Genomic DNA, 13,906 nt, shown 5'->3' on the forward strand with positions numbered 1-13,906 from the left:
ATTATTATTGTTGGTAGTTAAACTAATGAGATCAAATTTCAGAAGTACATTTATTTATGGTTAGGGACTAATGTCTTTTCCAAAATAATTACACGCATTTGTTAAAAATATTTAGCTGGAAGTGGTTATGCTAAATAACAATTTTACCTGTTTGAAGAGCAAAACTAGTTCTCTGTTTTCAAGTGCAACTCTGAGAAATTTTTAAAAAGGCAGAAATTTCGATGTTTTGGGAAACTGTCAAAGTAATCTTGCTCTGTAAGCGATGATACAGAACAGAATGATGTGTGATTTGGATGGTAATCTGGATAAATTATATAATTTCTGTATGACTCATGCTGTTTTTCCCTATTTTTATGTGGCTCATTTTTAAACATTACAATGCCTTTCATTTAGTTTCAGAAAACCTTTCCTGATTATCTTTATTTTTACAGGATTATTCAGCAAGTTATGCTTATTTTCCTTTGACCCTTCATTTATTTTTGCTGTGTGTTTTTCCATTTTCCCCTTATAATGTTTATTCTAACTATTGGTGGAATGTTGCTGGTAAAACTGGCATTTATTGTCCATCCTTAAGGCAACCTTAGAAAGCAGTTAGAGGACAATTGGGTGGGGTCAGCAGCTTTTCTTTCCCAAAGGGCAATAGTGCACTCGTTGGGTTTTTATAACAATCTGACAGCTTCAATTTCACTTGCTGCACCTCTTTATTTCCAGCTTCTTTAAACAGAACTCCAGTTCTCAACCTGCCCTGGTTAGTTTCGAACATGCACACTTTGCGTAGTGTGAATTCTGGCATCCAAGTAACTCATTTAGTTCTGTAACCAACATGCCATCATATCTTTCATAAAAAGATCCTTTGGCCTCACAACAGTTTAAATCTGTAAAACAAAATTACATTGCAACCACCTGGCAAGCATGGCGGATAGAAGTATTTACAAGGAAACTCTAAGGTTCTGACCTGAAATGTCAACTCCCCTACTCCTCTGATGCTGCCTGACCTGTTGTGCTTTTCACAGCTGCACACTTTATCAACTCTTTTTGAGAGACAAATAGTTTCGAAATGGTTGAGGAGAAGTTTTATTGCACAGATTTCAGGTGGACTTTCATTTCCTAGCTTCAGTGGTAAGGGTGAATGTCTCCACAGTCTTGGAATGATTAGCTTGATTAGCTTCTCTACAGTGTGGAAACAGGCCCTTCAGCCCAACCAGTCCACACCGACCCTCCGAAGAGTAACCCACTCAGACCCATTTTCCTCTGACTAATGCAACTAACACTATGGTCAATTTAGCATGGCCTATTCACCTGACCTGCACATCTTTGGATTGGGGGAGAAAACCGGAGCACCCAGAGGAAACCCACGCAGACAGTTGCCCGAGGCTGGAATTGAACCTGGGTCCCTGGTGCTGTGAGGCAGCAGTGTTAACCACTGAGCCACCGTGCTGCCCCAAACCATAGGGCTGCTCTCTCTCATTGGAGAGGAATAACTTGTGATGGTTTAACTTGAGGGCCACCTTGCCTCAGGCGATGGGAGAGGTTGAGAAGGAGAGTCCTTCATGATCAGCTTGGTCAGTGCCGGAATTGAATCTATGCTATTGGCATTTCTCTGCATGACAAGCCAGCTGGCCAGCCAACTGAACAGCAACACCAACAAACATTTATTTGGTGCCTTGAATGTACCAAGATGTCCCAAAACACTTCACAGAAATGCAATCAGATAAGTGAGGAAATAATGGGAGGGAAATGTAAAAACAAGAAATGAAGAGGGAGAAAGGCATTATTGCTGTGTTGAAGTCATCTCATAATCTTGCTTTGTTGTTACTCCCTGTGGAAGGATATGTGCCTGTCCTTTCTTTTCTAAATTACTTTCTTTCTAGTTTCACTCCCATTCGCAAATTCATCAAACGAGTCAACTTAATTGACCATAAATTATATGGAGGAGGAAGATTCCTGTGATACAAAATTTGCTGATAACACTGATACTGTGTGCCCAGCAGAACAATGAAAATCAGTAAAGTTCAAAGTGAACTAAGCTGCAAAAGCGAATAGCCCTTTATGTGCGTACATTTAATGGACCCTGGTTCAATGTGTATACACTTATCATTCATTCTCATTTAAGTTATGTCAAACTATCAGTTTATATTAGAAAATTGCATTACCCTTTTCCCATTTTGTTTAAAGCTAATACAAAAGCATGCATTTTGCTTAATTTCTTTCATGATGGAGTTTGTTAGACATCTGATAGAACTGTGGATGATCTGTGGATGGAGCAAATAGTGATGGATCAGATGACCTGTTCTCTTTTCTTGCTTCCTTTGGCATTATCACTGTGAGACATTTTATCAACAATGTGCTTAAAAAGGACAAATATTTTACTAGTGAGTGATAGCTGAATATGGGAAGTTTGCACAAATGCTGGAACACATGGGAGAAGATTTTGTTTTGGTTATATTGTATAATGACACAGCAGATGCATTTAAAAGTAGGTGCTTGATAACTCACTGCACATAATGACCAGAGCAATGCATTCCCTGTAATTGTGCATCACAATATTTACATTTTAACCTTTCTTTACTCAGTTTGTTTTTACAAATGATTGTTTTCTTTATTCACCAACACAGGAATCGGTCACCCAGCTCTGCATTCAAATCTACCACCTGGATTCCCAGCATCGATGCCAAGTGCCATGCAGACAGTATTCCCACTCTCCCAAGATCCCTCAGCCCAGCTTGTTATCCTTCCCACTGAGCCACCAGCACCACACCCAACTCCTCATCACCTCGGTAATGCACTGTGTTAATAGTGTGCAGATTAGAGGCGGAAAATTCATCTTTTATTTTTGACACTTTTTCCGTGATTATTTCATATTATTTAAACAGGATGAACAGATGTAATTCAATTAGCATCAAAATCACTGTTCCTGAAAATGTGCATGCCTGACCCCATCCTTTTTGCCATGGTTACATAGTGCTTCATTTTACTGTAAACAGATGTGGTCGCGAAACCCTTTAGGATGCCCGTTGGATGTGCTAAGACATATTTAAATATAAGTTCTGTCTTTTTCTCTCTTTAGCTTGCATGTACATGGGTGTAGTTCTGTAGAAATAAGGTGCACATTATAATGCAGGAAACCACAATGTGAAAGAGATTTAATGATAAAGCAGTTCATTCGATATTTCCTTTCCTTTTCATAATTTATAACAATAAAATTAAATGAGCTTTAAAAGTCTACATAATAAAGACCAGATGGGAAAAGGAAGTCCTTCCTAGAGAATCTAGGTCATGTGAATCCGTACATATTGTTAACTTTGAAAAAGGTTATTTCGTCCACAAATAACGTTTTTCAAAAAACTTCAGGTGAATTGGACGTGTTGTGGTCTTCCTGTTGTCTTTTGTGTTGAAGTGTCACAATAAACATAGCAAGGAGCAATGAGAGAATAGGCTATTAGTTCATCATGTCATGAAGAGGTGAAACATATTCCCTTTCAAACCCCAGAATGGCCAAATTATTCTCCTTTTGCAGAATTTAATACCATATCATTTTCGGTTGACATATATAATTAGAACATATTTAGAAATGTATTGAAAATCAGATCCATATGTTTTGTATTTAACATTATCCGAATCTTCACAAGCATTTTTTTTTCAAAGTATAAACAGATTTAAATAAAGTAACCCCTCACAAAAAAACATGATTTTTCACATGGTCTGTGATCATAGCATCCATTTTAAAATAGATTTTAAAAATCTATTGTGCCATGTATTCTTTGATCCTGCATGTTTGTACTGAGAGGAGAAAGGATGACCAAGGGTCTTGAATCTGATCCTGTCACGATGCCCAAGGGGAAAATCATAAATCAAAACCACCAAATTTGCTGAATGACTTCTCAAAGCAAAATTCCATCTTCGTAGCTTTTTCTTTAACATAAGTTAGAAATACGTATCTACACAGTTCCACAATATGCTGCTCTTCATTTACACATGGCAGGTCAGAAGAGTTAGTTAACCACAGCTTTCTCCTCCCAGTTTTATGAGTACAGTTATTGTCAGTAAGACGCACTCCTGTAAACCCCTCTCCCTTGATTCACAACAGTCTTGATGATGTGGTTTTGTGAGTTATTTTTCAACCTACCAAACAATCAGACCCCAGTTCATTGTTTATCCTCTTCTGGAAAACTCCCCAGGTCTTTAATGTCTCTGAGCTGTTCATGTAGTTTTTAAATATTTTTTAGCCAGCTTGCACAGTGCGTCCAAGAGCTGTTACCCCTTTGCTGTCAAACACCTGGAGGGTGATCTGCTCATTCTCCTCAAAAATTCACTGTATTCCTCAAGTATCCTATTTGTGTGTTGATGCCCTCCATCCTTCAACTTCTTATCTTGAACCTTTATGTCTATAGCTCCTTTTTTGTCTGCCAGCCATATGGCTTCTTTCTTAAATTTCTTCCTGTTGATTCTCCTTCCAGGTTAAGTGTCACTGGACACATGGAACAGTATTTATTGTCCAAGATCCAATTTGATCACATTATAATTGATATAAACTCAATTTTTTTTCAAACATTCCTGAAAACAACTACAGATTATACCAACCTTTCAATGCATTACAAATTGCCTCACAGTACTAATTCAGGGTTCATAAGACTATAAGACTTAGGAGCTGAAATAAGGCCATTCAGCCCATCGAGTCTGCTCCCATTTTTTTCCGGTAACCTTTGATCCCCGTGACAATCAAGAACCTATCTATCTCAGTCTTAAGCATATCCAATGACCTGGCCTCCATTGCCTTCTGTTGCAATGAATTCCATAGATTCATCACTCTCTGGCTGAAGAAGTTGCTCCTTACCTCCATTCTTAAAGGTCTTCCCTTTACTGTAAGGCTGTGCCCTAGTGTACTAGTTCCTCCTAACAATGGGAACATCTTCCCAGCATCCACTCTGTAAAGACCATTCAATATTCTGTAAGTTTCAATTCGATCCCCCCTCATCTTTCCAAATTCCATTGAGTATAGAACCAGAGACCTCAGACGTTCCTCCTATGTTAAGCTTGTCATTTTCGTGAACCTCCTCTGAACATGTTCCAGGGCCAGTATATCATCTTGAGATATGGAGCCCAAAACTGCGCAAAATACTCTAAATGTATTCTGACCAGAGCCTTTTGGAGCCTCAGAAGTACATCCCTGCTTTATATTCAAGTCCCTTCAAAATAAATGCCAACATTGCATTTGCCTTCCTAACTACTGACTCAACCTGCAAGTTTACCTTGAGAGGATCCTGGACTAGAACTCCCAAGACTCTTTGCACTTCAGACTTCTGAATTTTCTCCCCCTTTAGAAAACGGTTCATACTTCTATTCTTCTTACCAAAGTGCATGACCTCACAATTTCCCAAGTTGTACTCCATCTGCCACTTCTTTGCCCACTCTCCTAACGTGTCCAAATCCTTCTGCAGCCTCCCTGGCTCCTCAATGCTACCTGGCCCACTACCTATCTTTGTAATGTCTGCATACATAGCCAGAATGCCTTCAGTTCCTTCATCTAAGATCATTAATGTATGAAGTGAATAAAGGTTAAAGATTATCACAATCTAAACTTAATTACGCAGGATGAAAGTCATGGAATTATTGGGAGGATGAAGACCAGTGCTACCAATGTAGTTCCCAGCAAATAGGAATCCCTATCAAAGCTGGTTCTGCCTTGACACCACTGAACATTAACAATCTAATTCAGATAATCTTAAATAAATAGACTATGTAAAGATAGAAATTTACTCTCCAGGAAATTATGCTCAACCTGACTTGAAAGTAAGTACAAACAAATGCAGAAAGAGATAAGGTATTTCATTCCTCAGAGTTTATCCTAACGCACCAACAAATTCACTCAATCACCTTTCCATAAAATGTTAGGGTTAGTTCATTAGGCCTATAGATGACCAGATCCAAAAGGAGTGAGTGGCTGAGAATCTGGATAACAGTATTGCATCTTAATCACTGTATTCCCTATGCTTCATTTGAGAATGGTTCTTGTTAAAAGCATGTAATTCTGTATCTTACTATAATCCGGCGGAGAATGTGTCAAAGCTGGTTGTTTACACTGTTGTGTACATTGTTAACATACGTGTTACCAAAGAATTCTGCAAATTATAATAATACGCTAATTCAAAAGAGATTCACTTGGCTGATTATTAGGAAGAAGGAGTTGACTTATCAAGAATGGCTAAACATGTTAAGCAATAGACAATAGACAATAGGTGCAGGAGTAGGCCATTCTGCCCTTCAAGCCTGCACCACCATTCAATATGATCATGGCTGATCATCCTTAATCAGTATCCTATTCCTGCCTTATCTCCATAACCCTTGATTCCACAATCCTTGAGAGCTCTATCCAACTCTTTCTTAAATATTCATTGGAGTTTCGAAAAATGAGAGGAGATTTTATTGATGCATACAAGATTCTGAGGGGGTTTGACAAAGTAGATGTTTAGAAGATGTTTCCACTAACAGAGGAATCTGGACATAATTACAGAATAAGAGGATCCTCATTTAAACCTAGATGTGAAGGAATTTCTGCTCTTCAAAAGTAGTGACTGTCTGGAATTCTCTATCTCAGAGAATTGTGAAGGCTCCATCACTGAAGGTATTTAAAGAGGAGGTAACTAGATTTTTGAACTATTGAAGAGTTGAGGACTATGAGGAGCTGGCATGAGTGAGGAGTTAAGGCCTGGAGTTAAGGAGTTAAGATCAGTCATGATCCTATAGAATGGTGGGACAGGCTAGAGGAGCTGTGAGAATGTAAGGACTGCAGATGCTGGAGATCAGAGTCGAAAAGTGTGGCACTGGAAAAGCACAGCAGGTCAGGCAGCATTCAAGGAGCAGGAGAATCAACATTTCGAGCATAAACCCTTCATCTCCGGCTACTATTTCTCATGCTCTTACAAATGAAAGTTCTGCAGCATTGCTTTTGCAAGTAAGAAATTTATAAACTGTAACACGCTTGTCAAATTCAGGTAGTGGTCCAGAAGTACTCAATACTTCAAGATTGTTTTGCACTCATAATAAAACACAACATCAGAAGATTTAGAAGTTCCATCACATCCTGTTTCTGTGAAAGGATAGGTTAGAATAAATACATGGTGTGATCTGACTTCAACTCAGTGGGGAGGAATGGAACAGCATAAAAGAAAGTATACCTAGTAGTTTAGAAGAAACAAGATAGAAAGGTTTCGAAGAGCATTGACTATAATAATTTCGAAAACATAGAGAGATGTGATATAACCAAGAGATCAAAAACAAGAAGTCATGACTGAGGAAATGATTGCCTTCATGTAATAATCTTCCTTAGTCTATCTTCTATTTTGAGAGAGAAGTCAAAAACTCACTTCTGGAGGAAATTTTAGCAAATGGATGACATGCAGGACTTCTGTTTGAGTTTAGAGTAGTGAGTAGGTAGTGAGACTAAAAATGTTCATAGTGTGCTTCAGTGTAATAGGTTTCAGCTATTGTCCAGACTTGACCGACAGCTTAAGAAACAGGTTTTGAAGAATTGACAGATTGGTATTGCCCCTTGAAGCATGGCTATCGCAAGAGACTAGGAAGCATTAAGGGTATGTGATCTGAAGGAATGTCACATAGATTCAATGGAAATTGGTTAGGATTGAATGATTGGTAAAGAAGGAACAGATTGAGAGTGTTAACCAGGGTCTTGGGACTCCTGAGTAAAAGGAGAAAAAAATCTGAAGATGAGTCATGAACAGCAGCAAAGATAGAACAATTGAGAGAACACTGGATATGTCCATATTTTTTGCTTCGAGGCTAAATGGTGGCAACCTATTCAGAAGAAAATAGTGCCAGATTTTTCAAAAGTTGAGTTGAATGTGCACTCTTTGATCTGTGCTCTGCACATACTGCATGTGTGTGGGAGCAGGTGTTGGCTGCAATAAGATGCAAAAGTTGAAATATGTTCTCTAATTCAGCATTTAAATTTGCCCAAGAATCTCACCATTGAAAATAACATTGTTAAAACCTCTGCTGTGTTATGAATGTCAGGAATCATTGACATGCACCAATGTAACCTAATGAAACCTACTGGGTACTAGATTAAGATTGACTCCAAATGTGAACCTTTTCTTTGTTCATTTTTGCATTAAATCATTCAATTTTATGAGGAACTAAGTTGGTTTCTATGTAAAATTTGATATCTTGTGAATTGATTGCAATGCAAAATGATTTCAGAATGAACACTGTAATATCTCAGAACAACAGGATGTCTTTGAGTGCACTGTGATATTATCTAAATGGAATTCTTTGTTTGCTGGGGTTCTCCAGCTGAAGTAATGGATCCTGCACATTCTCTCTGGCCTCCTATCTACCCGGCGAGAGCGCCCACATCACATATGCAGCATCCAGGACAGCTCTCGGTCTACCCTCGCTCCCCGCTTCTTCGACAGCAGGAACTCTACATGCTGCAACAACAGCAACAACAACAGCAACAACAGCGGGCACAAGCACTTGAACTCCAACGGCACTCACAACTTGTGGTGAGATTAAAATGCAATGAATGAATTTAGCTTGTGCAGTTTATTTGTGACAATTTATATGTTTTGACCCTCATTCTCCTGCTCCCCAGATTGGTTTTTATTTCACCTTCAGCTATACAGTGTAAGGAGCACCTTGTCTTTTGTAGCTATACAGTGTAAGGAGCGCCTTGTCTTTTGTAGCTATACAGTGTAAGGAGCACCTTGTCTTTTGTAGCTATACATCTGTTCTGTTTGATGACCAAAGATCATGTAAACTGGTTCCTGAAATGGAAAGTCATGATGGGCACCAAAGGCTCTGTTCTCAGCTGGAGTTTGGATCATGTCTGTCTATTCTCAGCTCCCTCTCTGGCTATGAGACTACAGTAATTGAGTGGTGCCATGGGAGTTCTAGAGCATGAGAGGAAGTTGTGAAAGAAGCTATCAAATTGGATGTGGGAATCCCCAGTGGAGCTTGTAAATTTAAAACATAAATGCACATTTCATTGACAAAGTGCAGCTCTATTTGATTTGGATAATTGTGTCTCTGTTACCAGTACAAGAGATAAAGTATTATTGCTGGGCAAATTAAAGTATTATTGCTGGGCAAATTAAAGTATTGTTGCTAGGTAAAGGTGGCACAATGGGTAGCACTGCTGCCTCACAGCGCCAGGGACCCGGGTTTGATTCCAGCCTCTGGTGACTGTGTGGAGTGTGCATATTCTCCCTGGGTTCTGCTGGGGGTTCCTTGGTTCCCTCCCATAGTCCAAAGATGTGCAGGTTATGTGGAATGGCCATGCTAAATTGCCCATAGTGTGCAGGGATTTGCAGGCTTGGTGGATTAGCCATGGGAAATGTGGGGATAGGGTGGGTCTGGATGGGATGCTCTTCAGAGGTTGGTGCAGACTTGTTGGGCCGAATGGCGTTTATTTGCACTGTCGGAATTCCATAATTCAAAGTTATTTAGGTTACAGTATTAAAGTAGGTGGGTGGTATTACAATAAAGAGAAGCCATGGTTTAACTGAATGGCAAAATAAGCTTGAGCAGCTAAATGACCACCTCCTATTCTAATGCTCTGAAGTAACTTAATGGTTCAATTGATGTGTTCTTACTTGCAGGAAAATGGCGACAAACCAGAAGCTTCGACCTTAGCAGTCTGAGTTAACCGCTTGAATTTGTCTTTTCTTCAGGATCATCGGAAGGCAGACGATCGTCGGTTAGAAGCCGAAGAACATACTCTGGAGAGGAATAGGAGGTCAAACAAAGCAGTTGCCTTAAGCTCTCCCAAGAATCTTTCTTCGCCTGTCATACTGCCATCCAGTATGTGTTCTGCCAAACTTTCACCATGCCACCATTCTCCTTCTCTTGGACCCAAGTCAGGGAGTCCCACCCCCCAGCCCAGTGCTGTGTGTGCTTTACCTTCTTGTCCTTCTTCAGATCCTGCCACTGTCCCACAATCCTCAGCAGTCAGCCCTCCTTCCCAGAATTCCACAGGAAATCAAACAGCTGAAAAGCGAGTGGAGAGACAACCACCTCAACATTATCCAGAATCTTTTGAGCCAGGTATGTCGATGCAGAATAAGCTATTGTTATGGACCATACCAAACCCCCTCAAAATATTACAAAGGGATCTTGATCAAATGGGTCAATGGGCTGAAAAATGGCACACTGAGTTCATTCTGAATAAATGCAAGTTGTTGCATTTTGCTACAACAAACAAGGGTAGGGCTTATACAATTAATGATGGGGTCTTGGGTAGTGTTGTAGCTATACATCTGTTCTGTTTAATGACCGAGAAAGATCATGCAAAATGGTACCTGGACAAAGGGACCTTGGGGTTCAGGTATATAATCCTTTGAAGTATGCGACACAAATAGACAAGGTGGTTAAGAAGGTGCTCAGTCCTTCGAGTTTGGAGTTGGGAAGATATGTCGAGGTTGTACAGGACATTGGTGAGGCCTCTTCTGGAATATATTGTCCAGTTCTGGTCACCCAGATATAGAAAGGATATTATTAAGCTGGAGAAGGTTCAGAAGAAATTTACCAATATGTTATCAGGTGTGAAGGTTTGAGTTATAAAGAAAGGCTGGATAGGCGGGGACCTTTTTCATTGGAACGTAGAACATTGAGAGGTGACCTTATATGAGTTTATAAAATAATGAGAGATATAAATAGACTTAATACTAGTTGTCTTTTCCCTCAGATGGGGGATTTCAAGACTAAGGGGCACATTTTTAAGGTGAGAGGAGAGAGATTTAAAAAAGATGTGGACAAGTTGTTTACACAGTGTGTGGTTCACATGTGCAATGAACTTCCTGAGGAAGTATTGGATGTGGGTACAATTACAATGTTTAAAAGACATTTGGATAAGTACGTGAATAGGAAAGAATTGGAGGGATTTTGGCCAGGACCAGGGCAGGTTGGACTAGTTTAGTTTTGGATTATGTTTGGCATGTACTGGTCAAACCGAAGGGTCTGTTTCTGTGCTGTATGACTCTATGACTCTAAGATAGTCGAGACTCTGACTTTTTCTTATTTTAAAGGCAAATGTAAGACATTGTGTTCCAAATGCGTTAAGCAAAACTCACTTTATTGTTACACTACAGTAAAACTATAGACAAAATAAAAATAAAAGAATTGGCTTAGCTGTAACTCTTGTGGAAATACTTAATAAAATAATATATATATTAACTACTATGCACAAACTATTCCAATATAGTGACAACCATAAATACACTTTGGCAAAGGCAAATTCAATCAAATAGATTGTCTCACTTCAAATCTATCAGCAGGAAGAGAGCCCCAGCTTTTAGCTGTAACAGAGAGAGTCAGAGCTTCCACATCCAGCTCCAAGATCCCAGCAACTGTAGAAAGCTAAAACTGAATATCTTGGTTCTTTCGGAGCTTGACTCCACCCATTCAGGCTGCTTCTATTGTTCCTTTTTTTAAAAAAACCAAGGTCTCCCAAGCTGTTTACTTTATTAGCTTTGGAGCAGACCACTTTTCACCACTGTCTCAATCTTACTTAATTGAAAAGGATAAAATCTACCTCTTAAAGCCATAATATTGTCACGCAATAAATATTCTGGATAGAATTGAAGCACTTCACTTGTTGTGAATCCTGGTATTTCAAAATCTGATAGTTTACATAAATACTTCAGCAGAGCACTAGCCAATTGAGCAGTGATATCCTCAGTATATTATTGTAAACATGTTAGGCTTCTTAATACTTAATTAAAATGAAGGAAAGTGATTGGTGTGATAGTGAATAAATTGGTGTTTGACCAACCTTTAACTTTAATCTTTCATGGTGTATGGATGTCCTTGGCAGAGCCAGCATTTGGTGTCCATCCCTAATTGTGTTTGAACTGATTGATTTGAATGGATTCGGCCATTTCAGAGGAAACAACCAGGAGCAGAACCAGGCATACTTAAAAATGAGGTGCCAACTTGGTGAAGCTACAGCAGAGGATGACTTAGGTTCTAATCAGCAGAAGCAGCATGCAATGGGAACACTGAAGTATCCCAACTACCAATAGATCAGATCCAGTCACAAATGGTTGGTGACAATTAAACAAGTAACTATGTGAAGGAGGCTCCAGAAATATCATCACCTGTGTTGATGGAGGAGCCCGGCACATCAGTACTAAAGACAAGGCTGAATAGAACTGCAATTTATTGTCACTTATATTTACAAGTGTTTACAACCAGAGATACCAAATGGATGACCCATCCCAGACTTCTCCTGAGGTCCCCAGCTTCACAGATGCCAGCCTTAGCTAACTCCATGTGATACCAAGAAATGGCAGAAAGCACTGGCTACTGTAAAAGTTATGGGCCCTGACAATATCTCAGTTTAGTGCTGAGAATTAGCTGCACCTCTTGAGAAGCTGCTGTAGTACATTTATAATGCTGGTATCCACTCAACAATATAACGAAGTAGCCGGATGTGTCCAGTCCACAAAAAGTGCAATAAATCCAATGCAGCCAATTACATGTCAATCTGCTTTCAATTATCATGAAAGAGATAGAAAATGTCATTCAGTGCTATCAAGCAGCTCTGAGCAATATCCTTCACTAATGCTCAGTTTGAGTTCCAGCAAAACCATTGCCTCAAGACTTTATTATAGCCTTTGTCTAAAGATGGACCAAAGAGCTGAACTCCAGAGATGACAGTGACTGTGCTTGATCTTTGTTGGAACATATTGTTCCAACATATTGTTGGAAACCCAACATCACATATGACAGGAAGTCCTCAGGAAAATGACCTTGGTCCCATTACCTTCAGCTGCTTCCTCAATGACCTTCCCTCCATCATGAGGTCAGAAGTGGGAATGTGCGATGATGATGGCACAGTGTTCATCACCATTCCCGACTCCTGAAGCAATCTGTTCCTCCAGCTGAGTGGCAATTAACATTCATGCCACACAATAACCACTTCCAACTAAAGAGAATCAAACTACCTCTGACTGATGATCAACAGCATTTCTAATGCTGAATATCCCACCATTAAGATCTTGCAATTCTGTTTGACCAGAAAGCTAAGTGAACCAGCTATACAAATACAATGGCTAAAAGAGCAGATCATAGGCTAAGAATCCTGCAGAAAGTAACTCAACTTCTGACTCTTCACAGCCTGTTCACCATCTATAAGGCACATAACAGGTGTGATGTAATATCCCCACTTGCTTGGATGAGTGCAGCTCCAACAACACTTAGAAGCTTGTTGACACAATCTAGAATAAACCAGCCAACTGGCGCCCTATCCACCACCTTAAATGTTTATTTCCTCAACCAGCAGTGCACAGTGACAGTAGTATGTGCATCTGCAGGATGCAGTGCTGTAACTCCTCAAGACTTATTTGATAGCACCTTGCAAACCCACAGCTCAACCACTTTGAAGAACAAGAGCAGCAGATGCATAGCACTGTTACCACCTGTGAGTTCCTCTCCAAACCATACACCATCCTGACTTGGTAATTAATCACCATTGCTTGATGGTTGTTGGGTCAAAATACTAGAGCCCCATCCCTAACAGCATTGCCATTGTGTTGACATCAGATGGACGACAGCAGTTCAAGAAGGTAGCTCACCACCATTTTCTCAAGGGCAATTAAAGATGGGTAACATATACTGGACTTGCCAACAATGCCTACATCCCACAAATAAGTACAAAAAAAAGTGGGAGGGCGCAACCTGAGCATACTAGTCATGGGGATGGTCCACCAACAAGTGGAGACTGTTTTGTTCATTCACACATTTCCCGTTTTGGCATGCTATCAGGAATATATTAATAAGTGGAGAACTTTTGAGTTTTAAATTTCAAGGTTATTTACTGCCAATCACTGAGTAGATGATTTGGTAAATCAAATACTCTTTGACATACCAAAAGGAATGCAAAACTCAC

General features: G+C 39.7%; 1 protein-coding gene across 6 annotated transcripts in view; it reads left to right on the forward strand.

Moving 5' to 3' along the window:
* bahcc1b (BAH domain and coiled-coil containing 1b) overlaps nt 1-13,906 on the forward strand; it is a 248,555-nt gene that overhangs the window by 114,007 nt on the left and 120,642 nt on the right. For all 6 annotated transcript variants that reach the window (XM_043714770.1, XM_043714775.1, XM_043714769.1 and 3 more), the window contains exons 8-10: nt 2,616-2,777; nt 8,311-8,522; nt 9,690-10,062. In XM_043714770.1, the coding sequence (XP_043570705.1) occupies nt 2,616-2,777; nt 8,311-8,522; nt 9,690-10,062 (747 nt within the window). The remainder of the gene's footprint in view (nt 1-2,615; nt 2,778-8,310; nt 8,523-9,689; nt 10,063-13,906) is intronic.

The sequence above is a fragment of the Chiloscyllium plagiosum genome, chromosome 24, assembly GCF_004010195.1.
Source record: "Chiloscyllium plagiosum isolate BGI_BamShark_2017 chromosome 24, ASM401019v2, whole genome shotgun sequence".
In the NCBI taxonomy this organism is placed as follows: domain Eukaryota; kingdom Metazoa; phylum Chordata; class Chondrichthyes; order Orectolobiformes; family Hemiscylliidae; genus Chiloscyllium; species Chiloscyllium plagiosum.